The 27,099-nt window shown below is 38.7% G+C and overlaps 2 protein-coding genes across 3 annotated transcripts in view; both read right to left on the bottom strand.

Annotated features, from left to right (window-relative positions):
• LOC111072327 (tyrosine-protein phosphatase corkscrew) overlaps positions 1 to 7,595 on the bottom strand; it is a 29,610-nt gene extending 22,015 nt beyond the window's left edge. Inside the window, exons 1-3 of the mRNA XM_022364104.2 lie at positions 7,418 to 7,595; positions 6,672 to 6,859; positions 6,490 to 6,616 (exon numbers count right to left, since the gene is read on the bottom strand). Of these exons, the coding sequence (XP_022219796.1) occupies positions 6,490 to 6,616; positions 6,672 to 6,859; positions 7,418 to 7,431 (329 nt within the window). The 5' untranslated portion in view covers positions 7,432 to 7,595. The remainder of the gene's footprint in view (positions 1 to 6,489; positions 6,617 to 6,671; positions 6,860 to 7,417) is intronic.
• A 1,848-nt stretch (positions 7,596 to 9,443) lies between these two features.
• LOC111072349 (fasciculation and elongation protein zeta-2) lies at positions 9,444 to 27,056 on the bottom strand. Of its 2 annotated transcripts, XM_022364132.2 has the most exons (6): positions 27,007 to 27,056; positions 26,248 to 26,889; positions 13,765 to 14,198; positions 13,491 to 13,706; positions 11,218 to 11,307; positions 9,444 to 11,161 (listed from the first exon to the last, which is right to left on the bottom strand). In XM_022364132.2, the coding sequence occupies exons 2-6, from the start codon at positions 26,781 to 26,783 to the stop codon at positions 11,079 to 11,081; spliced, it is 1,359 nt and encodes a 452-aa protein (XP_022219824.1). In that variant the 5' UTR covers positions 26,784 to 26,889; positions 27,007 to 27,056; the 3' UTR covers positions 9,444 to 11,078. The 2 variants fall into 2 exon arrangements, with proteins under 2 accessions (XP_022219824.1, XP_022219823.1); XM_022364131.2 differs by having other exon boundaries at positions 26,248 to 27,050.
• Positions 27,057 to 27,099: the final 43 nt, after the last annotated feature.

Below are 27,099 nucleotides of genomic sequence, written 5' to 3'. Positions count from 1 at the left end.
TCACACACTTCGTGAGGTGTGCGCGCTCTGGCAGAGGGGAGCGGATGGGGTAGTACAACGGCTAGTGTTGGTGTGAGAACCGAGAGAGGGACAGATGAAGCGAAATAAAAAACAGTGGCGAAGTTCTAATCAAATAGGTCAAGAGGTGGAAGGGTGATAAACGGAGTGCCCCAATAAACATTATTCTCTATGTTTTTTCCATCTCTTTTAACTACATAGTGGGAGACTGATCTTGAGACTGAGTATTTTTTTTAAAACTGATTTTTAACTAATAAAGCGAAAAATATATAATCCCGCTTGCGTCCCGCTTTATTAAAAATGTTAGCCCTTAACCGTGTCCATGTGTATACATATATGTACATATATATTTCCTTTATAACTCAGTTTCAGTTATGTCCAGTTGGCAAGGCAATGTTTTACCAAACAACTTTTTGAAAACGACATCCAGACACATTTTCCTCCGACCCACGTTGGTTTCCAAATGTGTTCGCAATAACAGCCCAAACAAAATTCATTCGATGTCATCAAATACCCTCCCTACCCATCTTAGTTGACGTCATTCGACGTTTTAAGAGAGCAAATCAAAATTATATTTCCGGCTTTACGTGTTACTGGACAAAACCTTCTGCAGCTATAAATACACGAGCTCAGGTCGCATCGCATTAAAAATAACCAAGCCAGACGAGTCGACCCAGAAAACGTCACAAATGGGCTTGGGGGCCGCGGAAGATGGAATTGCTAACGTCATAAACAGAACAGTGTCATTCACTGCTCCCTACAGCACATGACAGAAAAGCAGGGGTGCAAAAATAATGATATGTTTGTTGGTCTTGGATTTAAAATCGCACAGAATGAAAGTAATTAAATGAAATGAAATGATACGAAACTTTTATTCTTTATTCCTTATTTTGTTTTTAAAAATTCAAGTACAAAACATAACTTCAAAATGAATTCTGGAAGTGAGAAATATCGAAAACCACAGCAGCCAGTGTGTACTCAATTTTGCACAGTTTTATTTATACTTATCTCATACCCAAAAAGAACTAGATTGGCTCTGTATCACATGAAATTACTAAATTCCTAAATGTTAGTCAATCTTTGGTAATTCAAAAAGAAAGAGGCGTACTTATCACTGCCTCTGAAAACCAACTCAGGGGTCGTCCAAGCCTGGTAACCGATGGCGACGCAGGGCTTCTAATCTTTAAAATTAAAAAATTAAAAATTTAAACACCGAAGGATGCTGCCGCTTCGTACAAGAAGAGTTAAGGGGTATATTATAATTGTGGTAAAAGTGGATGTGTGTAACGCACAGAAAGAACATTTCCCATAATGTTTTACATGACATAAGCCGAATACCCATGAAATTTTCTGTTCAATGAAATAGCAGTGTTTTTTGATTAAAAAAAACAAAAAACCCCAAATAACGAGTCGGCTTTCATTTGTTTTGGAGGCGGGGGGGGGGCGGCGGGGGGGGGGCCGGGCCGGGGGGCGGGGGGGGGGGGGGGGGGGGGGGGGCCGTACCATACCTAACTCAAACGCCAGGCTAGAAAGTACTAGCCTTCGACCATCCTCTAAAAAATAAGTTTTTCAAATACAAAATCGATTTTCAGTCTACTTCTTATAGTTAATTAATTAAACACAATAGTGAGAGTGCATACAACTTAGTTTACAATCCCATTATACCTCCTGCATTAAGTTTTTAGTCTAACTCTTAGGTATCCTCTTCTGGACCGAGCAATGATTTCTTCAACGCTTCCGGGTGGTGACTTATTTAAATTAATTTGCTTTGTTTTTTCATTTTAAAAAATGAATTTAATCCAGAACTGCGGGTGGTGACTTATTTAAATTAATTTGCTTTGTTTTTTCATTTTAAAAAATGAATTTAATCCAGAACTGCTATTTCATTGAACAGCAGATATCATGGGTAGTTGTCTAAAGTCATGAAAAACAAGAAGATGGAATGAAAATGTAACGGGGTTTCTAATGCTTACATTCCAGGCTTTTCGTTAAGGTATCACTTGTTCAATTTGAAGGACTAGAAATATCTCAAAAAGAGTTTTGAAAGCAGTGAGGTGCGGCACTGCTATTGTATTGAAAACAGGTGTTTTTAAAACACTTCTAGTCTTTCAAATTAAACAAGTGATACCTTTTTAGAAAGCCTCCAAAGCATTAGAACCCTGAAGAATTCCTATTGAATTTGCATTCTATTTTCTTACATCTTTTACATCACTTAAGATATAATACCCATAAAATCTGATGCACATAGAAATAGTATTTTTTTTTAGAAAATCGAAAAAAGCTATAAAACTTAAATTGAAACCTATGTACCTAGGTACGGTACTGCGTACCTTTTAAATTGTGGCCGCCACAGATTTTCGTCCTTTGTGGGGCGGAAGGGGGCGGGGCGAAATTTTGAAATACACTTGTAGCAGTGTGATATACCATGAGTCTGGAAACAAAATTTGGTTACTCTAGCTCTTATAGTCTCTAAGATCTAGGCGTCAATCAAGACGGATAGACAGACAGACATAGACTCGGCTATTGATGCTGATCAAGAATATATGTACTTTATGGTGTCGGAAATGTTTTCTTCTGTACGTTGCACACCTCCACTTTTACCAGAAATCGAATGTATCCCTTAACTCTTCAGGTACGGGTATAACAATGTAGTTACTGGCTGCGGCTTCAAATTTTGGCAAGCGTTGTAATAAACTGTACAAAAGTTCAGCTCAAAATTTAATTTTTGGAGATACATACATACACATTTATGTACATACATATGATTTTATATGTCTGGCTGACTGCATGTGTGCATGTGTATGCAACCCTGTGAGCAACAGGTGTGTGCACGTGTACGTCGTTTAAGCTGCGCTTTATTGAACTTTATTAATTTATGACACACTTCTTGACTAGCCCTATAACTGGTGATAAAGTCGTTTTTGCAAAAGATTTTTGCAAAAAACCAAGCAAATCGCACGGGACAAATATGGAAGTGAATTCCAACTCAGATTTCAGCGAAAATTAAGGCAATATATTGATGCGGGATATGTGGCACGGGACAAAAATACTAGGTTAATAACAGTTAAAACGAGAAGGAACGTTTGAGTCGCTTCTGGGGACGCGACTTCTACTTTTATACCCGTACTCAGTCAGTATATAAATTTGTGAGCTTAAAATTTTTGTAGAATTTTAAAATACTTTACATTTTACAATTTCTTGCTACATCTGTCTCTACATCTAACATGTTTATGCTACATCTGAAATGTAGACTATACATCTACTCTGCGAAAGATCGCGCACTGCATAGGGCAGAGTGTGTGCGAGCGAGAAAGAGAATAAGTAGAAGAAGAAACTGAAAATTAATTTCTTTACTCTGGCTATAATAATCCGATCCGATTCAGATTTGGCAATCTGGTAGATATAGTCATTCTCTACGATACTTTGTTTTTAGTTTTCTTATATCTTAAAAAGTGTGGCCACTACAGATTTTCGTCCTTTATGTGATATCACATGAGTCTGGAAACAAAATTTGGTTGCTCTACCTCTTATAGTCTCTGAGATCGAGGCGACAAACAAGACGGACGGACGGACGGACGGGCAGACATGGCTATATCGACTCGGCTATTGATGCTGATCAAGAATATATATACTTTATGGGGTCGGAAACGTTTCCTTCTCTGCGTTACACACATCCACTTTTACCACAAATACAATATACCGAATCTTACCACAAATACAAATTGCCGAATCTGAATCAGATCGGATCATAATTATAGCCAGAATGCAGAAATTAATTTTCAGTTGCTTCCCCCGCCCCCTTCCGAAAAGAGATCTGCTACTCATTCTCTTTCTCGCTCGCACACTCTGCCGCGTTCAGTGCGCGAGCAACCCTTAGAGGAGGAGATGTAGAATATAAATAGTACATCTATAATCTACATTTTAGATGTAAAATATACATTGTAGATGTAGATATCAGATGTAGCAAAAAAAATTTAAAATATAAAATTTTTTTTAAATTCTAAAATTCTAAAAAAAATGTATTTACTGACTGAGTACGGGTATAAGTAGAGTCGCGTCCCCAGAAGCGACTAACACGTTCCTTCTTGTTATTTTTTTATATACTGTTAATAAAGTAACGGTGAAAATCATGAAACGCAGCTAAAGTTTATATATTTAGTTAGCTTGTTTTTCTGACAATAATTGAATAATTACACTATTAATGGTATCAATATATATACAATAGATTTCAAAGCAGATTTCCATTCATGGCGCAAAAAATTTGTTTTTAATTTTATTAGTTAACAATATTCTAATAGTCGGTAGCAACCTCTAAAAAAATTTTTTAAATAAAAATAAAAACATTGCTGATACTAATTTACCCGAGATAACAAAATTAAGGGGTGTCCCACTTAAATTTAAACGCACACGATTAATGTTTTTATTGCAATTTATGGATCAGATTTTGAGAAATGTTCGTCTGGGCGTTGATATGCAATGACTGCACCATCAAGTGGCCCATGCGACACCAAGCCGAAGCCTGTTACGCGCGGAACCCAGGCAGAAACGCAGCCCTCCTCCCGCCCAACCGACCGAGAGGCGCTGCCGCATGACGCGCGACGCGTGTTACCGAACCGATCGCGAGCATGCAGAAAAGATAGGTGTTAGACTAAAATTCGAGGAAAATTAGAGCTAAACACAACTCAAAGAGCTAAACATGCAAAGATAGCTAAGAAATATAACTAATTACGGGAAAGGTATGTTAGTATTGGTGATTTAAGAAGAGGAAAGGAATTAGTAGTTGATATTATGTGGTAGAGGGAATTGAAGTCCGAGCAAAGGACCCTAAATGGTTCGTGCAAGGAATAATTCGATATACAAAGCGGAAGGAACAAAGGAATGAAGTTTCTAGTAGATCTAATAGGAATCGTAAAGTTTATGCGGCTCAACAAGTCAGGGCTATCTACGTCACCTTTGATCAGGTTGTGCATAAAAATCACACCAAGCATTTTTCTACGACAAACTAAGGTTGGAAGGTTTATTAAAAGCAATCTACGAGGATAAGATGGCAGTCTCACACCTGCATCCCAGTTAAGGCCACGCAGAGCAAAAAGTAAAATATTTTCTGGACTGATTCTATACGGTCCTGGTGTACTTTGTACTGGGGGCACCATACGCAAGAGCCGTACTCTAAAATCGGACGAACAAGCGAGATGTAGAGAGTCTTCGTTATATAGGGGTCGTCAAATTCCTTTGACCACCTCTTTATAAACCCAAGCACACCCATGGCCTTATTTACCATGGTAGAAATGTGTTCAGAAAACTTTAACTTTGGGTCTAATTTAACACAAAGATCATCAACCAAGGTAATTCTCTCAAGAGAACCACCGCAGAGGCTATAAGGAGCCAAAAGGGGGCTGGAGCGATGAAATGTCATTACTTTGCATTTCGAGGCATTTAGGTGTAACATATTTGCACAACACCATGATTGAAAGTTATTGAGATCGGATTGCAAGCGAGAGTGAAATGAAATGTCCTTATACTGGACACAAAGTTTAACATCATCCGCATACATGAGTACTCGAGAGTTTGTTAATACTGAAGGCAGGTCATTAATAAAGAGTGTGAATAGTAGGGAGCCTAGATGGCTGCCCTGGATCGTGAAAATAGTACGATCCATTGGTCTCGTGTATGATGGATTGCTTTTGGCTTAAATCGATAGCTATCTGGACTATTTACATGCAGTGAGGTCTTGGGCGCACTCTTATGTGCGTCCGCGCAAGGCAGATGCTCAGTAATTTATTCAACGTGGCTTCGTCATGTGCGCGTTCATCAGGAAAACTTGATCAGGGATCAGTGATGAACTTCATCCATCAGGTTTCGAGTTCTGGTGAACATGTATAATCCATACATTACTATCGTGACGTCGCCAATAAAATCGGCTCAGAACCTATCGATATTGGCTTCAAACCTTCGCGACTTGCAGTAATAAATAGTCACATAAAATTGGAATATTCTTTGTAAAGCCTTGTACTTAGACGCGCTAAATTTCCGTCGACCGAATCGTATGAAAACGATAAAAAAGCATGCCATACTTCGTTCGACCGAAAATTTAGCAGGCGTTGCGCAGATCAGTACTCAGTGCGAAAAAAATACAAGCCGATAGATACTGGAAAAGAAACCAATGGTATTTTCCCACATCGAGCGGAATATAGAATATGTCAACCAAAAGACATCCATCATACACGATCGTACTATTTTCACGATCCATTTCTCAAAATCGAATCAATAAATTCTTGCATCAAAAACACTAATCAAGTGCGTTCACTAGAAGTATCGTAAAAAATCCAACACTGATCGCTGATCAAGTTGTCCTGGTTAGCGCGCCCCACTGTATTTGGTGCAGGAGAAAAATCTCTATATAACTTCAGTGATCAAAAACATGCAGATGTACATACATAGTTCCACAATCTGGACCATACTCGGACTCACCTTTCCGTGGTGGGTTCTGCGCATATCAGCGGCTGCTTCAGCTCAATGGCCTGGCCGTTTTTCTCCTTCAGCTCCCCATTCTCCATATAATATTGTACCAGTTCCGGCAGTGTGGCAAACTTTTCACCTGCAAGGTCGAGGAAGGTTAGAAGACTCTTTTGGTAACACGGAGGACCACTTACCGCCATAGAGATCAAAGAAGTCGCCATTGTTTTGGATTTTGATGTGTGTAACTTCGTTGCCACGGCGAACGGAGAGCGTAAAGGCGCCCGGATTCGAGGAGGAGAGACGTGCAAGAAACGAGCCATCAAAACCTTCCTCCTGTAGTAATTTCTCAGCTTCGATGCCAGATATCGTTGGGTGGAACCATCTGCGCGGGTAAACAAAGGATCATCATGGTGATAGTCATAGATTTGTTTATTTACTACTGATCGTGCATTTCCTGAATAATAATGTATCTACATATGTATGCACATGCCATTCCATCAAACCTCATTCTCATTCCCTGCCTCAATCTCGCCACAAGGCCGATTTGATTTGATTCGATTCGGTACCCCAAACCATGTCGGACCCAGGCCAGCCCCATCAACAGCTGTAAGTGTTACAGTTCATTAGGCTGCCCCTGCTTCGTTCCCAGTGCTGATGATGGGCCGGGGGGCAATTCTTTTGCACTTTGTTGCACTTTTTATCTCAAAAATGTTGTTTCTGCTTCTTTTTGCCGTTTGTATATACTTATACATATGTAAATAGCCCAGTTGGGAGCGTGTGCCGTGTATGTGTTCGAGTGTGCGTTTGAACCAATGTGTTGGGCCCTGTGGTGGAGACGACGAGGGTAACGTGCGTACGTATGCCATGCACTTGCCTCTGTATGCGTGAGAGCGGGCGGGTGTGTGTGTAAGTATATTGTCGTATTTCTTATTGGATTTACCTTCGCGATGACATTTTCTTATTGAATGCGCACTTAAAAAATAAATTAATGGTACACCAACGAAAAAAAATGAAACTTATGTCTATATGATTTGTTTAAACTTATTTTACGGTTGGATTTGGATACAAAAAAAAAAAACTATGGATAGGATAGGCTAGTCGTAGTGATGGGAACTATCGACAGCTTTGCCTATCGATAGCTATCGGCCATAGAGCACAACATTTGCACCAAACAGCACTGTCTGCTCTTGCGACTAAGAGCGTATGAAAAATACTGAAAACTACAGTACAGTAAAGCCCATTTATAGCCTTTTTACACTGCCGCGCGTTTGCTATCGATATCGGAATAAACGCATTGACGCAGAATAGGCTTAACATTCGCAGACGCAGGAAGGATCAGCTAAATTTTTTGCCGACAAAAAGTACCATATAATTCGCTAGGGCAGAGTGACAGTTGTGCATGCAACTGTATTAAAGCAAGAAGAAATGTATTATTTTTGGACGCAGTCTAGCTGGAGGACGGCTATGCACAGAGAAAAAACCGCAATATTGGATAAATTCGTTCCTGCGGGACAGAAATGCAATTAACATGCTTTTATCTCCTCATAAATTAAGAAAATGAGTATCGGGTATACAATTATTTCCTTCCATTTTTAATGTGTCTGTGTTCATGTGTTTTATATATTTATATTTATATATTTCGCTCGGGCCCTGGAAATACCGTCAGCTGCTTTTTCAGTACTAATCGGTATTTTTGTTTTCGGATCTAGTTAAAAGCCAGCCGGTAAATTTTTTGTCGAACAAGGGGGAAGGGATGATTTGAAAACAAACACAAAACAGTGTAACCGTAGAGCATACACTTTGTCCACTTTGGTCACACTGGGCACCAAGACCCTCGGTCGGCAGAAAATTTAGCGCGTCTGAGTACTAGGTTTAGCTAGCTAACATTTGTTGGAACTCAGTTCTATGCTGAAGATAACAAAACAGGTATACATATGGGCATAATCCTGCGTTGCGGACGTTACATTCACACGCAAATTTGCTTGTTCAAATTGACACAGAAGGCGTTCATATTAGTATATTTTCATGAAATTTTTACGAAATGCAGATCTTTGGACGTTCTTTTCAACTTACTTTAAAAGAAAAGGTTAACTGTTTTTGAAAAAATGTATGCTTGCTTTAATTTTCGTTACGGGCGTTACAAAAAATGGAAGTCGACTTTGAGGCTGCATGCATTTGCACATTTTTTTAGTAAATTTTGCATAATAAACAAACAAAAAATCACATGCAACAAATTATGTGGAATATATGACCATATTAATCCAGCAAAGAAAATAAGCATAAGCAGTCCCGTTGAAAAGAAATCGTAATTTTAATCTGTTACGGACGTTAGACTTTTCCCATCAAGCCAAATTGTGTAAATAAAAAATATTAATATATTTGCAAATCTTTTTAACCTTGAACTTATTAATTTATCACTTAGAAAACAAGAATAAAATATTTCGTTAACATTATATTACGGATTTTCGGCCACCTAGACCTTTTTAAAGTCTAGATTTATATTCAGCAGGTGAAAAAATAAACTTTTTGAGTATTCATGCCGTTACGGACTTTGCCATTAGTATTTTAAAAAAATGTGTAATAAAGATTTTTTTTTTTCATCAGATTAAAGTGCATAGAAAACTCTGTTTATAAAGCTATTGTGGAACAAATTTGTTAAAACTCATTCTGTTCAAATAAAATCAAGAAGGAACGTGTGAGTCGCTTCTGGGGACGCGACTCTACTCATACCCGTACTCAGTCAGTATATACAGTTTTGAGCAAATGATTTTTTAGAATTTTAGAATAAAAAATGGGTATAACGGGCATAATGAATAAGTAACGATGATTATGTTGGCGTCTTTTTAATAAAATTTGTGATTTTTAAATATTGTTTGGGCGTTCGGATTTTCTTTTGTGAGGCAACCTAAACGTTGACCTAAGCGAGAGTCATATACATACCATTTTCAGTTTTGTAAACATCTATTAATTTGCATTTGGTTTTTCGTTTATTATTATGAAGCGTGACAACATATGTATTTATGTTTAATTCACATATACATAGGTATTTATATAATCTTAAACATGTATGCATTTTCTCTGTGTGTGTTTGTCATTTATATTAACATCTATATATATAGGCATTTATGCATATTGTTTACTAACAAAGGTACCTAAGATTTGCATTAGATGTGATGTATTGAATTATTCCCCCATCCGAGAAAAATGAACCGATCGACGATCGATTATTGCTCAGTAGCGGAAACTCCTCTACCGGTGGTGACTATGGGTAAGCTCCGGAGTCCCAATGGAGATTCTGTCACCGTTTTATTTTATCTTTGGTTTTTCTGTTTACTCTTCGTGAAATGTAATACATGATATAAATGTTGTTTTTGTTGGACTTGACGATGCGACTTTTATATAATTGTAATTTTTTTTAAATTTATGTATATATGTATATTTTTTGTTTGTTTTGGATTCTTTGTTTTTCGTAGATCTGAGTGTGAAAGTAGCTTAATAATTAAATATGACAGAAAGCGTCGTATTGAAAACAACAGCACTATGCGCATGACTGATTTTGTAACTGTTTTTCTTTTGTTCTATTTTATTTTTAGTATTTTTTTATTTATTCTTGCTTGGTAAAAGTAAATAACACAGCGTATCTATGCAAATTAAAATTACATTAATCCCTTTCATAATTTTTGTTTGAAACAAAACAGAACGCGTTTTATGGCCATGAGCAAATAAATATAAAAAAAAAACAAACAAAAACGCTAAAAGAATTTATATGAAAGCATACAGTGAAGCGACATCAATCGCTTGAAAAAAACTCCCGTCTCAAACGATGCAATTTGGACGCTTAAGTTTGCATAAAACGAGGAACACATTTGGAATCGGCAGCGGTTTTTGGAAAGGTCCCTATCCAACTAGAGGTCTGCGGCCATACACAACTTAAAATCTATACATACAAGTTACATATGGTACAAGCTAGGGATTTGCTGCCGAACAACGAAAGTCCTGTTTGGATCGATCAATACAGCGAGATTTAATGTGAACTAAACAATAAATTTATATATACATCCTCTGTGCAATCTCTGCAATCTGTGCAATAGAGACAATTTGCCATTCGCCTCCTTAGAAATTAAAGATCCATTTGTGTATGTATATATGTAGATATATTAAGCTTAGTTGGAATCAGCTCTCTAACAATATGACTCGATAAACTGGCTGGAGCGAAATTTCCAAGTGGATTTGATTCGAGATAGTTGAGTATAATCGCTTTGAGGAGGACTGTCTAGCATACTCTCCTCCAAAAATATTTAATTAGATATTTACGTCTAGGTATGTATGTATGTATGTGTTACATGTTTTTTGTTACATATTTGATCTATATATAGAAATCTCATCATCAATCTTCTTTAGCATTTTCAGTGGCTGAGAAAGTGTTTTCAGAAACGGATCGCAATTAAAAAAATTTAAATAATCGTTTAGAATACAAAACTAATCATTAAATTATAATTTATATATGCATGTACGTATGTATATAGATGTATATGGTATAGTTATATAAACACAGAAAGAGAGATAGAGCGATAGATTGGGTTCCTTAGCAGTTACATCGCTTATGTGGGGCAGAGCACCTTCAGTATGTAGTCCGTGAGAAGAGCTGGCACTGTCGGGCTGTCTTCATTTATTGCCTTGAGTACTGCGAGAGGGAGAAACATTAGTGCTGGAACGATTGCTATTCTCTTTGGAACTTACTCTTGATTAGAACCTGTAGGGACTGATTGTTGGGCGTGCCGTTCTCTAGGTGATACGGAATAACAGTGGTCAAATATTTGGGCTCGGGACCTGCAAGTATCAATCAATATTATAATCAATTAATCAATTAAGAATGGTATAGTCGATCTTCCGACTAACGAATAATCGATTAAAATTGTATTGTAATTATATATACCTACGTATGTACATATATTTATATTATATTTATATTCATAAGTATATACAGTAGGGAGCAAAAGTGAGTACATACTCATAGCCACTGACTTTCGTCGCCCATAAAAGTTAAACGAATAAAGCAAGCCAACTCAATTTTTATAATATATCAATTATTTCATTCCTAACCAATAGGCATTAATAACAAAAACAAATGAGAAGCTTTTATAGAGCTTAAAATAAAAATAAACGAGAAGGAACGTGCGAGTCGCTTCTGGGGACGCGACTCTACTTATACCCGTACTCAGTCAGTATATACATATTTGAGCATATGATTTTTTAGAATTTTAGAATTAAAAAAAAAATTTTACATTTTACATTTTTTTGCTACATCTGTTATCTACATCTACATATATTATGTATATTCTACATCTAACATGTAGATTATACATGTACCATTTAGATTCTACATCTCCTCCGCTAGGGGTTGCTCGCGCACTGAACGCGGCAGAGTGTGCGAGCGAGAAGGAAAATGAGTTGCTTGGTTGTTGTCAGGAGGGGGCAGAGAAGCAATTAATTTCTTCATTCTGGCTATAATTATGATCCGATCTAATTCAGACGGAGATCGCTATATCGACTCGGCTATTGATGCTGATTAAGAATATATATATGGGGTCGGAAACGTTTCCTTCTCTGCGTTGCACACATCCACTTTTACTACAAATCTAATAAGTATACCCCTTAACTCTTTTTTGAGTACGGGTATAAAAACAACTCGCTTTTCGTCACTTGCATTTATTTTTGCTTTCTCAAGCTTCTTATCAACAATAAACACGCAGATTTAACGTTCAATTTCTTCGTCTTGTATTCTTGCTATACTTACATCAAATTAAGATGTGTTTCTTACAAATCGAAGCAGAGTAATTGAATTTAATAAGTAGTGCCTATCTTGTGCTTGAAAATTAAAAAATCATAGCCAGAAATTTAAAATAGCAGCTTATAGCGGCTGTTCGACACGTACTATTGCTGAAAAGCTTGGCATTGATCAATCGGTGGTGACAGAGGCCAAACAGCAAGTCTGAGGCCGCTCTAGGGCCATTAACAGACTCTGACGCAAGACTTATGACTTTTATCGGAAATTAGGAAAAATAAGTTGAAAACACCAAAGGATGCTTCCCAATATTGGGTAAATATTGAACTAGAGTAAAAAAGCGTCTCAATCGAGATTCCTTGAAGTGATGTTGTTGTTTAAGTATGAGTTATGCTCTAGTTGGTGCTCCAGCAGTTAAGGGAGACTCGTAAATAAAAAATAACAACAAAAAAACCGGTGTATGCACATTAGAGTGGGCTGAAAATCCAAAATGTTTGAATCTTAGGTCGGCCCGGTATAGAAAAGTTTTATTTAGGAATTCTAAGGCGAGGGCAAACAAAATATATGAAACGGGGGGGGGCCGCCCGGGGGGGGGGGGGGGGGGGGGGGGGGGGGGGGCCGGGGGGGGGGCGGGGCCGGGGGGCCCAAAGTTAACGAGCATCGAGTAAAAAAAATCCGCCTTTGGCCAAGTTAGTCAAAATTTGGGTATATGTGTAATTCAGGAGTCTGTACTCCTTCAAAACAAGAAAAAAACCGTTGATAGACCGTGAGTTATACAAATTTTTGGATTTTCAGCCCACTCTAATGTACATATGTATGTATGTGGGTACTCAAAATTAGAGGGTAAAATACAGACACGGGTATCGTAGACAAAACTTTTGTCATGTTATTCTAATCTCTAGTCACACATTAAATAAACCCTAAAGCTACCATTGCAAGTTCCAATTTGGAACAATGGATCTGCAGTGTTTTAAAGGCTTGGCCTTATATTTTGACTTTTCTTAATACTGACTTTAAAAATATATATAAACAAGACCTAAGTATTTAGGGAACAAAAGATTCTAAAACCTTCCCGGGTGTTCGTTTTGGACGAGTGTTTATTCAGGCAGGCTAGGATAATATGGAGTTGGAAACGCATTCGGCTGCCTAGATTTTAAATATCCACCCCTGCAGGCTGAAGTATACAAGTAGAAGGAGAAAAGAGTATCCCTGACGTTCCGACACCTACCCTGGAACTTTCCACGCTTCTTCTCCACGTGGTATTGTCGACGCTTGTTTTGCACGGCCAGCAGCAGGGAAATGAATGAGTTCTTTAGCTCCTTCTCGTACTCGAGCTCGTCGCGCAGCGCCAGCTCGTTGATAAGAGTCTCACTCAATTCCTGAATCAGCACCTCCATCTCCATGTACAGCTCGTTCAACTGTGTAGTGGTCAGATATTGCAGCTCTTATGGGGAAGTGTAAGATATTAGTTTCAACTAAATTGAATTCGGTTTATTTCTTACTTTCTGCATAGAGGGGCGTCCCAAGCACTTCGCGCGCCTTTTCTATGACCTCCGACTCGCAGGTGTCGGGCTCATCCAAAGGACTCTCCGCCTCGTCCATGATGTCATCAATCTCCTTGATGACCTCCTCAACCGTCTTAATGGGTTGGTCGTCGATGTCCCCGTTTAGGCCGTTCAGGATCAGTGCGTGCATGTCCAAGTCGTTGGCTACCGCCTCATCCTCGCTGGCCAGATCGTTAAACTCGTCCCCGCCTGGAGTGTGTGGATACGAGTGCTGGTGTTTCTGGAGCTGGTGCTGATTGCGCTGATGCTGCTGCTGCTTTGTGTGACTTTGGCCCAGGTTTAGAGTGGGCATGTGCATCTGACGGGTGTACGACTTGGACCAGTCGATGGGAAGAATGTTTCCAAAGTTTCCCGTGATGGTCCACCACATTCTGAAAAGAAAAGCAGAGACTTGAAGTTAGGTTACGTTTGAGCTATTTGAAGTATAAAACAGTCGAAACGTTGTACATAGTTCGCGGTACACGTTCTTCGACCTACTAATACACGGTACTCAGTCAGTAGGTATACATATATACAAATATGTACACACTCTCTTTTTCTCTCTCTCTTTTTGGTATCGATGTTTTCAAAAGGGACCGATTGATTTGTTGTTCGATGCGAGGAACGCGGGGGATTGTGGTAGGACATGGACGGAGCAGACAACGCATCTCTATCAAGTTTTCCCAACCTTTTCATAAGGGAAAACACACAAGAGAAAGAGGAAACATAGGGAGTACGAGAGAGCGAAAGTCAGCGCTAGTTATGCTGCCATATGTATATCTCATTCACTCTGCCAGGGCGCACACTAAATAAGGTTGCCCGTTACAACGAGGTATTTATAGAACATATAACATTAAGATTACAATTCATTTCAAACTACAGAGTAACCACTGGCGCTTTTGTTGTAGGTAAAGCTACTAACAAGGACTACTATGACTCAATGGAAGCCCAATTCGAGGAAAGCTTAATTAAAAAATGGCATTCCAACAGAAAAAAGACAATTAGAACAGATATGTTTACATATTACATATATACATTTGTACATATGTGTATTGAGTCGTAACGTGCCGCGACACTACAATACCCGGTACTCAGTCAGTGTATATTTATGTAATCTTATTATTTATTTCTAACTTATACAATATATAGAGCGGGGACCTGTAAATAGTAGTGCCGCACCTCACCACTTTCAGGACTGTTTTTGAGACACTTCCAGCATTCCAGTATTGAACATGTGATCCCTTTTTGAAAAGCTTAAAATGTAAGAAATAGAATCCTGATGAAGGCTCATTGCATTTGTCCCCCACCTTCTTGTTTCGCATGACTTAAGAAAAATAACCATGAAATCTGCTCTTCATAGAAATAGTAGTGCTGGGTGTAAATATTTAACAAAAATTAAGAAACAGAACAAATTAATTTAAAAAAGTCACCAGGTTTAAGGTCTCCAGAAGAGGAGACCTAAGATTTAGACTAAAAACGAGATGGAACGAGCGAGTCGCTTCTGTGGGCGCGACTCTACTTTTATACTCAGTCAGTATATGTAAATTTGAGAGCTTATAATTTGTGTAGAATTTTAAAATATTTTACATTTTACATTTTTTATACCCGTACTCAAAAAAGAGTTAATGGGTATATTAGATTTGTGGTAAAAGTGGTGTGTTAACCGAAGGAAACGTTTCCGACCCCATAAAGTATATATATACTTGATCAGCATCAATAGCCGAGTCGATAGAGCTAGGGCAACCAAATTTTGTTTCCAGGCTCATGTGATATAACACTGCTACAAGTGTATTTCAAAATTTCGCCCCGCCCCCTTCCGCCCCCACAAAGGACGAAAATCTGTGGCAGCCACAATTTTAAAGATACGATAAAACTAAAAACGCATTATCGTAGAGAATGCCCATATCTACCAGACTGCCGAATCTGAATCAGATCGGATCATAATTATAGCCAGAATGAAGAAATTAATTTTCAGTTGCTTCCCCTGCCCCCTGCTGACAACAACCAAGCAACTCATTTTCCTTTTCGCTCGCACACTCTGCCGCGTTCAGTGCGCGAGCAACCCCTAGCGGAGGAGATGTAGAATCTAAATGGAACATGTACACTCTACATGTTAGATGTAGAATAGACATTGTATATGTAGATGTAGATAGCAGATATAGCAAAAAAATTTTAAATGTAAAATTTTTTTTTTTTTAAAATTCTAAAAAATCATGCTCAAAAATGTATACACTGACTGAGTACGGGTATAAGTAGAGTCGCGTCCCCAGAAGCGACTCACACGTTCCTTCTCGTTTTTCCATACATTTCCGGACTTTTGAGAAAGTGTGGTATTGTGTTTCTATGCCGATTTAGTCTGGGGGCAATATAAGAAATTTTCTTCCCAGATTCGGCCAGCCCTTTGATCAGACCTCGATCTTCCTCCGACAAATGTGTTCCACGTGGCATTCTGCCGTAAAGTCAAAATTACAACAAACCTTTATGTCTCCAAACGTATAAAAACAAGTTTACTTACTTTCTGCTGATTAAATAACTTTTTTGGATCACACTTCTTAGCTTACCCGCACGCGATAGCACAATAATCTCAGCTTGCACATATATGTACATACTTATTGCCTTTGACAACCACGAGTTCTTACACATATTATTTAAAACGGTACAAAGAATGAAGCGCAAAGAGGAACATTGGAGTGGGAGATATTTATAATAGATAAGAGAGTAAACTTGCATACCTAGAAAAAATATACCGCTACCTTTTAAAAAAAATATAAGCAAATTAAAAAGTGCACATATACTTCTCTGAGGTATGTACATATGTATATGTACATCTATATGACCTTAATTCGGGGGAATGTCATCAGCATTTCCGATGTGTCATAAATGTATTCCACTTAACGTTTGAGTACACCCATTTCCGACTTAGATTAGTTTACTCGCTCGGATGTTTAGTTTTTTGTTGGCATTTTAAAAACCATTCATAATGTGTGTGTCTCGTTTCTGCCTACTCCAAAATTGTAGCCCACACGAATAAAAAGTGTGGTATGTATTTATACTCGTATATGTATTCATATGCATGTTCAATGAAAATATGTGCGTTTATTGTACACGGTACTCAAAGAGTATAGGGGTATATTAGATTCGGTTAGATGTACATATGTAGCATCCAGCATAAAATGTATATATGTATGTAAATATGTACATCTAAGGGAATCTTCCTAGCTTGCAAAAAGTATTTTGTTTCCGTGCCGTGTGGATGGGCGCGTTGTCCTCCTGGAAGATCCACTCATCCCCGTAAAGGTTTCCAGCAAATTCAATGAGTATTGTTTCCAACAACTCTACATACATTTCTGCATTTGTTCTGGTGGGTATAAAACAAAGTGGGGACTTCCCAGCATACCCAAATCCACCCCAAACCATTAATGATCCTCCACCGTGGTTTCGTTTATGGCAGTGCTGCCGTGGTTGCATTTTGTTGCGCCAAGACTTTTGGCAGGAGTCAGGACCGTCCATGTTATGTTTTTTTCATCCGAAAATATAAAATATAAAAATATAAATTTGTACTTCTCAGCAAATTTTAGTCGAGCGGTTATGTGGCGCGGGAAGCATATGTAACCGTTTCGTTTTGGTTTCAAAGTTGATTTATACGTCTTTTGGATATGTCAAGCTTCAGTTGACCTTTGATCTCCATGCAATACTTGTTGTTTTGAACGGCTAGACGACTGATTTGCCTCTTGCACCGTGTATCGTATCGATTTCAGTGGGTCTGCCGCTTCGCTTTATTATACCCGTACTCAAAAAAGAGTTAAGTTAGATTTGTGGTAAAAGTGGATGTGTGCAACGCAGAGAAGGAAACGTTTCCGACCCCATAAAGTATATATATTCTTGATCAGCATCAATAGCCGAGTCTATATAGCCATGTCCGTCTGTCCGTCTGTCCGTCCGTCTGTCCGTCTGTCTGTCCGTCTTTTTGAGCGCCTAGTTCTCAGAGACTATAAGAGCTAGGGCAACCAAATTTGGTGTTAATTTCAAAATTTCGCCCCGCCCCCTTCCGCCACCACAAAGGACGAAAATCTGTGGCAGGCACAATTTTAAAGATACAATAAAACGCAGTATCGTAGAGAATGCCCATATCTACCAGATTGCCGAATCTGAATCAGATCGGATCATTATTATAGCCGCAATAAAGAAATTAATTTTCAGTTGCTTCCCCAACCTCCTCGAGCACGAGACCACGCTATTCATTCTCTCTCTCGCTCCCACATACTCTGCCCTAGCAATACGCGACCTTTGCGGAGAAGATGTAGATTCTAAAATGTAGAATCTACATTGTGTATGTATAATTTACATTTTATATGTGGAATCGACATTTAGATGTAGATGTAGATAACAGATGTAGACAAAATTTAAAATCTACATAAATCATAAGCTCACAAATTTATATACTGACTGAGTACGGGTATAAGTAGAGTCGCGTCCCCAGAAGCGACTCACACGTTCCTTCTCGTTGTTATTGTTAATGGCCTATTTATACACATTAATTATAAATTAAATAAACTCAGTAACGCAAAACCAAAAAGTCAAAGAAAAGAGCATCGCTTGAGGGAAGCCATAATTTTGAGTGAAATTTTGACAAAACGGTTTCTACATATTCCTGAAAGTAATGGACTCGCCTTTTCTTTTCTTGTTGTTTTTAAGATTGTCACTGGCTGTGTCCCCAGTCCCTGCTCCCTTTCCCTCTCCATTAACACGCATGTGAATCAAATTCTTATTCTGATGCTGATGTTGCCATCGTGCGCTGTCTACCAACGCAAAGTGTGAACCTCCTAAAATTAGAAGCACTTCGAAGTACCTAAATATGTGTAAGAGATGTTTCACTTTTCATACCCCATGCAATAAAAACTAATATAAACGAGAAGGAACGTGTGAGTCGCTTTTACATCTAATATGTAGATTATAGATGTACCATTTATATTCTACATCTCCTCCGCTAGGGGTTGCTCGCTCGCGGGTTGAACGCGGCAGAGTGTGCGAGCGAGAAGGAAAATGAGTTGCATGGTCGTTGGCAGGGGAAGCAACTGAAAATTTCGTCATTCTGGCTATAATAATGATCCGATCTGATTCAGATTCGGCAATCTGGTAGATATGGGCATCCTCTACGATACTGCGTTTTATCGTATCTTTAAAATTGTGCCTGCCACAGATTTTCGTCCTTTGTGGTGGCGGAAGGGGGCGGGCGAAATTCTGAAATAAACTTGTAGCAGTGTGATATCACATAAGTCTGGAAACCAAATTTGGTTTTGCTAGCTCTTATAGTCTCTGAGATCCAGGCGCTCATCGAGACGGACAGACGGACAGACAGACAGAAATAGACTCGGCTATTGATGCTGATCAAGAATAAATACACTTTATGGGGTCGGAAACGTTTCCTTCTCTGCGTTACACACATCCACTTTTACCACAAGTCTAACTTAACTCTTTTTTGAGTACGGGTATAAAAAGCACCAGAGAGTCTGGTAGATCGGTGGAACCACTTAGGGAACCACCACAGTGTGGTGAGCGGGGCAAGCGGCTGAACGAGAGAGAAATTAAGAAATATTTATGGCTTCCATGGCAATCTAACAGCGTTACAACCGCAGTTACATACATACACACATATGAATGTACGTATTTGGCCCATAAACAAATAACTGCAAAAATGCAAGAAAACTTGCCTTATACATACGAGTATGTATGTACATACATACTAGAGATGGGCATGAATGAACTGAAACTTTTCGGCACGACTCAATACGAAACAAAACGAGAAGGAACGTGCGAGTCGCTTCTGGGGACGCGATTCTACTTATACCCGTACTCAGTCAGTATATACATTTTTTAGCATATGATATTTTAGAATTTTAGTATTTTAGAATTTAAAAAAAAATGTTTACATTTTACATTTTTTTGCTACATCTGTTATCTACATCTACATATATTATGTATATTATACATCTAACATGTAGATTGTACATATACCATTTATATTCTACATCTCCTCCGCTAGGGGTTGCTCGCGCACTGAACGCGGCAGAGTGTGCGAGCGAGAAGGAAAATGAGTTGCATGGTCGTTGGCTGGAGGGGGCAGGGGAAGCAACTGAAAATTAATTTCTTCATTCTGGCTATAATTATGATGCGATCTAATTCAGATTCGGCAATCTGGTAGATATGGGCATTCTCTACGATAGTTAGTTTAGTTTTAGCGTATCTTTAAAAATGTGCCTGCCACAGATTTTCGTTCTTTGTGGGGGCGGAAGGGGGCGGGGCGAAATTTTGAAATACACTTGTAGCAGTGTGATATCACATAAGTCTGGAAACCAAATTTGGTTGCCCTAGCTCTTATAGTCTCTGAGATCTAGGCGCTCAACAAGACGGACAGACAGACAGACGGACAGACAGACATGGCTATATCGACTCGGCTATTGATGCTGATCAAGAATTTATGTACTTTATGGGGTCGGAAACGTTTCCTTCTCTGCGTTACACACATCCACTTTTACCAAAAATCTAATATACCCCTTAACTCGTTTTTGAGTACGGGTATAACGAGAAGGAACGTTGTGAGTCGCTTCTGTGGACTCGACTCTAATTTTATGCCCGTACTCAGTTAGTATATGTATACACATGTGAGGTTATGATTTATGTGGAATTTTTAAATTTTTTATCTGTTGACATTTTTTTCTACATCTGTGATCTAAATCTACATCTACCGTGTAGATTCTCCTCCGATAGAGGGCGCACGCACACTGAACGAGGCAGAGTGTGTGGGCGAAAAAGAGAATAAGTAGCGGCTGCAGCGCTGAAAGGTGTAATCTGTATTAATAATAAAAATTAAACAACATTTTTTTACATACGTTTTTAAGATATTTATTTTATAAAAAGAAAGATTTGATAAGCGAGTACTGCGATCGTTTAATATTTGTCCGGATATAGACATGGGGCTTCAAACATGCTTAGTGAAATATCACTATCACTTTTTTTGCTATTGCAGAACTTTTTTATTAAGTATTTAAAAAAAATTTAATTTTTTAATGTTTTTTTCAGATGTAGCGCTTCTATTTTTCATGTAACTTAAGTTATCTTATCTTATCTTACATCTAGTTTTAATAAACTTTGCCATTCTTAAAAGATGATAAATGCCGCTATAAAGTAGACCTGAACATTGTAGGTTCAGCTTACCGTCTGGGAAATATTCAAAATTACTACTTTAAAACTCAGGAAAAGTCGAAAAAAATTATATTCTGTGTCCACATAATTTGTGTGCATTAATTAGTCGTTTCTTAAAGAATTGTTCATTAAAATCTATTGAGAAACTGCTGTGCTAAAATTGGTTGACCAACCCTCCTCCTCCTTTTATGCCACAGAAATAAAACCATAATTCTTTAAAAAAAAAAAACCAGACGGAACGTGTGAGTCGCTTCTGTGGGCGTGAGTCTGGAAACAAAATTTGGTTGCTCAAGCTCTTTTAGTCTCTGAGATCTAAGCGACAAACAAGACGGACGGACGGACGGACAGACAAATGGCTTTATCGTCTCGGCTATTGATGATGGTCAAGAATATATATACTTTATGGAGTCGGAAACGTTTCCTTCTCTGCGTTGCACACATCCACTTTTACCACAAATCTAACTTAACTCTTTTTGAGTACGGGTATAAATATTGGTTCTCCCGCTTTCGCAAATCGCCATTTTTCCCTCGTCGAAATGAAAAGTAAACGGCTTGTTCATAAATAATTATTTTTAACCCAACCCAATACAGTAGATTGTGCTCGTAACAGACCATAAGAAAATAAAACATATCGATGAAAAAAATTTGCGAAAACGGAAGCAACCGGAGACTGACTGTATATTTTGCAAATAATTTCGTTTATTTTAAAACTGAAAACTGAACGCAGCAGCCTACAAGGAGCAAGTTATATATTTGTGTATGAGGCAATAATCCGTATCATTAGGTACATATGTATGTACATGCATACGTACATATGTATATACAGTATACAGCTGTGTACAATGAAATAGTAGTGCCGCACCTCATCATTTACAAATTTCTTTTTGAGATATTTCCAGTTATCCAAATTGAAAAAGTGATAACTTTACGGAAAGCCTGGAATATAGGCACTAGAAAATCGAAGAAACCATTCCATCTTCTTCTTTATCATGACTTTAGACATGAGATCCCATGACCCATGAACTCATGATATCTGCTGTTCAATGAAATAGTAGTGCTGGGTTAAATTAATTTTTAAAAATGAAAAAAAAAAAACAAAACAAATTAATATAAATAATCCACCGCCCGTAAGCTCAATTCAATTTTGAAGCGTTGAAGAAATCATTGCTCCGTCCAGAAGAGGAGACCTAAGAGTTAGACTAAAAACTTAAGGCAGGAGGTATAATGGGATTGTAAACTAAGTTGTATGCACTCTCACTATTGTGTTTAATTAATTAACTATAAGAAGTAGACTGAAAATCGATTTTGTATTTGAAAAACTTATTTTTTAGAGGATGGTCGGCGATGGTCGAAGGCTAGTACTTTCTAGCCTGGCGTTTGAGTTTAGGTATGGTATTGAGAAAATCTGTGTATGTAGGCATACATTACATTCATATTACAGTTGAAAAATTCCTGTTAAAAGGATATTTTAACCGGATAATGACTTGAAACAACCAGAAAAGCTCGCTAGGAATTGATTTTTATCGGAAAAGATCTACGTTTTGCCATGGCCAACTGTTCAACTGGATACTAATCTCATCAAAACCTTATGCTGGAATACCAAATACATTGTTGCAACTGCAAATCCGTGAACCAGAGCAAAGTTTTAGCAAGTGGTTCAAGGATTATTGGCTCAAATCCTATTGAAGCGTTGGCAAGAGATTAATGACCCATGTTCGGCCGGTGCAAGTTCGCAATGAAGACCAAATTAATTAAAAACCAAATATTAAAGCTCAAGAAGCATGAACAGGAGATATATGTTTTTATTTGTGTTTCGTTATTTTTTTTTTTATTTAAAATAAAACTACTATTTCATTGAACAGCATATTTCATGGGTAATTCAGCTTATGTCATGTAAAACAAGAAGATTGAATTCAAATGTATGGATATTTCTTCGGTTTTCTAATGTCTAGTCTATTTAAAAAGTTATAATTTGTTCAATTTGGATAGCTGGAAGTGTCTCAAAAAAAGTTTTGGAAGTGATGAGGTGCGGCACTACTATTTCATTGAACACAACTGTACATATATACGTATGGCTTATTTTTGTTTGGCCACTCTCTCGAACAAAACTGAAACAATATTTGTAAAAAGTGCCAAAGGTTGTTTGTAAAATGAAAATTATAATGGCCGTATTGCACTGCACCAGCCTTTGACCCAAAACTCCAATCTAGTCTGAAAGTTGTATGTATGTAAAGGGATATTTTCAAACATTCACACCTAATTCCATCTTATACTTTAAAGTATGAATCCAGCACTCCAGCGATACCAAAAGACAGAACAAACAGATCATGCGGCAGTCTAGGGTTCTGAAACCTTCTGTTCCTTGCGTAAAAGAAAATATATCGAAATTTTTGTATTTCGTCGTGTTATTTCGTGCCGATTTTTCGCCGAACTAAAATGTACGGTGTGACACGAGGCAAATTCGATCCAATTGCACCCCAAACTCAGAGTAGAGTCTGAGCGATACGTGGAGACAGCACGCACCCAATTATTAAACATTCAACCAAATGTTCTGCTCTTTTTTTACTGTCTCTCCTTTTCTATCTTCTTCTTCTCTTTCTTGTACATACATATGTACATATATATATAGCAGAAGTGCTGCTTTGCCGTTGTCCTTGGACTGTATTTCAAATATTGTTTTTTTTTCGGTTTATTTGCCTTGTTTTTGTTTCCATATGATGTAATAGCCCGACGTAAAAGCTAAGCTATGTATGAATGTATTCGTACTCCGTGTGCGTATATGTATGTGTGGTGAATTAGTCATCAAGTCTATCTCTTCCCGAAGTCAGACATCTATAATATTCGGAATGGCGCAAAAATTAGCAGAGGCAGCGAGAAAAGGTTAACTTGTTTATATTGAGTGAGGTTAGGCTCTCTTAAGTCATCTCCCTCCCCAAATTATTATGCACATATGTACATAAATATATGTATCTACATATGTACATGCAAACATACATATGGGTGTAAGGGGTGTATGTGCTTGTACCCTGGGCGACGTTTTAAAACAATGCCTAAAAGGTTAACGTCCCTTTCAGCTACCCCTGTCCGACCCAATCCAGTTAAGTCCGAAAAGTTTGCGGCCCGGATATGACTCTCGTGCATTAAGAGCCGCAACAACCCCCAACCGGGTTCTGCCCAACACTGCAATGGACTTAAATTGATAAACATTAAGCACACTCGCTCTCTCTCCTTCTTGCTCTCTATCTCTCTTTCTCACCCTGGAAAGAGGCTACGAAATGTCGTTTGGATGACTCATCCATCCATAACGTGACAATTCTTGGGAGAGGAGAACAACTACCTATATATATATGTAAATACTTCCACATACATATATGTACATACATGCATATGTAAATCCATACATTTATACATGCATACATTTGTATACAATTTTTTATTGCTTATGTTTTCTCTTAATCAGAGGGCGGTTGTCGGTTGCTTAGGCAGTTGCCTTTCCCGTCTTCGCCCCCCAACATTCAACAACCCACAACCTAGAGCAGAGAGCGACTTTGGGTGACTGCAAAAACGTTTATAGTAAATGAACAACAGCCGAAAAGGCTGGGAAATATATACATATGTATGTATTATTACATGCCGTCGGTTTTGATATATTCTTTAGAAATGTATTGAAAATCTCCCCCACTTCATAAAGAAACATAAGAAAATATTTTTTTCAGCGGAATTTCACAGTGCCGTTCACTGTGTAATTTTCTGTACCAAATATTGAAATTATAGTATTTTTATTTTTCAAAAGATACACATTGGGTCTCAACCCGCTAGACTTTAAAGTAGACTCATTCTAATATACTGAACATGGGCGTCAGTATATTTTTATAAAAGGGGGTAATTTTAGTTAATATTTGGCACTACAAGATACACACAGATGCATGTGCATACATAGCTGTAACAATGAAAACACCTGACAAATTCTGTAATTCCGTCTTAAAGGGTATACATATTTACATACATATGTATGTATGACCATATTTACCAGCTAGGGAACAGCTGGAACTCTGGTCAAAACGGGAATCGGTTTTGGGCTGCACTCTGCTGTACTTATGTACATATTTTAATGGCAAGCAGCACAATTAATTGTTTGTATGTGCTAGGGATTTGGTATTGTTGTCATAACGTTCACGTTCCCGCCGGCTCTCGTTGCTTGTGCCATGCGATCAAAACCGGAAGAGTGGTAGTATGGGTATAATACCCATATGGGTAGTACTGCACCATAATTGACATATATGTATATGTATGTACATATATTCAATCTGTTGTCTGGAAAAAGCTTATACCCAACTTCTCTCTCTTTTTCCGTCGTTCTGTGGCTGAATTACCATCTTAGCTATCCTTAGAGCACTTAGCTGCACATGATACAGTTTTAGACATGGTGGACGGAGAAGGGCAGAGAGACCTAGGTGGGAGTGGAACAATAGATAAACGAATCATCTTTTATGTGGGGGTAAATTTCGAAGGCAGGTGTTGACGCTGACACGGTGCCACTGGAGCCTTAAATATATGTTTAACGCTCTGCTGAACAAGAATAACCACAGAAGGAGCGGCAGAGAAGCGCACAGAATCGGGACTGAAAAAGATGCACCAAATGGACCCGATACCCTTTGGGGGAAACGCTGATCACAGTCATTCTAGTCTGACAGAACGTGCATTTAGTTAAAATTTGAGTTTTCCCAACACCTACATATTAGACAGCCGCAAGATGCACTCGTGGGGACAGCCAGAGAGGAGAGGAAGTGCCTTGATGCAGGTAAGGGTAAATGAATAGAGGAAAAAGCGAGAAAGTCGACCAGAAAGCAGAAAATAAAATGGAATTTATAATACTTATTTATTCATTTTGTTTTGTATTCGTTTGTTTATTCCACTCCACAATCCCTAAATGACCATATTCATTCCCTCATCCTCCCACAGAGCAACAGTATTCCCCCCTATGCAGTGCAAAAATATCGAAAGAGTGAAAACAACTCCTGACACTTTTATCGATCCAGCAACTACCACCACCTACTAGGATTACGTCGTTACATGGCGCCGGGGTTAGACTTGGTTGGAACTGAGGGGAGAATGAGTGGGGCATGCGCACTGTATGCCAGCAGCGTCGCAATAGAGACGAAACCAGCACAGAATGATGCACTTTACATAATCAAAGAGTGCTGGAGAATGTGGATACAGGATGTCTGGGCTACTCACTGGCATTCATTCATGATCTCCTCCTGGCTGCGGACCTGGACTGGGGCCAGCTCCTCGACGTTCTCCTCGTAGTTGCCGAAGCACTTAGTTATCTTGTCATCGAACGTGTTAACCAGATCTTCTAGGCTGCCGCCAAACGTCTCTGTGAAGTTGTCCACATGATCCCCGTGGGCCGCGGACGGTTTTTCTAGCCCCTCTCCGTCGCCCGGCAACAGGCCCACTTCGGAAACGCCCAGATCCGTGCCCGATCCGCTTATCATGGAATTGCAATTGGGACTGATGCTCCCGCCGCTACTGCCGCCGCCCCCGCCGTTCTTGCTAATGTGCGCATCACGGACCGCATCTTCAAGGAGGCGAAGCTTGGCGGCATCTGGCTTTCTGCCCACACTGACCTCCTTCAGGTTCAGGTTAAGCGTGTCGTTGAGGGCGTTCTGGTTAGAGATGAAGTCGCAGCCGCCCCACTCATCTGTCTCCTCGAACTTTGCCAGGGGAGCCTCAAATTTTAGCTCGGCCATTTTGGTGCCGAGGTCACGCATGGCACGCGAGCAAGGAGCAGGAATCAGCACTGGGCACTCGAGTGACTTGGTTATTTCAATGCAGTTTATTACGATTTAAACACTGTCTAGAGTTTCGCTTCTTTACCTGCACAATTGAGAAAAACAATAAAAAAAAATCACACACTGGATCGATTAGGTCGTGAGTTATATTTTCTGAACCGATTCGCTTGCAAATTAAATTCAATTTTAACAAGGGACGTACATAAACAAGAGCCACGAAGTGAACGGAGTAGAGGTGTCAAACCATCTAGGGCAATATCGATAGTATCGATGTTTTGCTGCTATCCGCTACTAT

The sequence above is a fragment of the Drosophila obscura genome, unplaced genomic scaffold, assembly GCF_018151105.1.
Source record: "Drosophila obscura isolate BZ-5 IFL unplaced genomic scaffold, ASM1815110v1 contig_75, whole genome shotgun sequence".
NCBI lineage: Eukaryota > Metazoa > Arthropoda > Insecta > Diptera > Drosophilidae > Drosophila > Drosophila obscura.
This window is presented reverse-complemented; position numbering and strand designations above follow the sequence as displayed.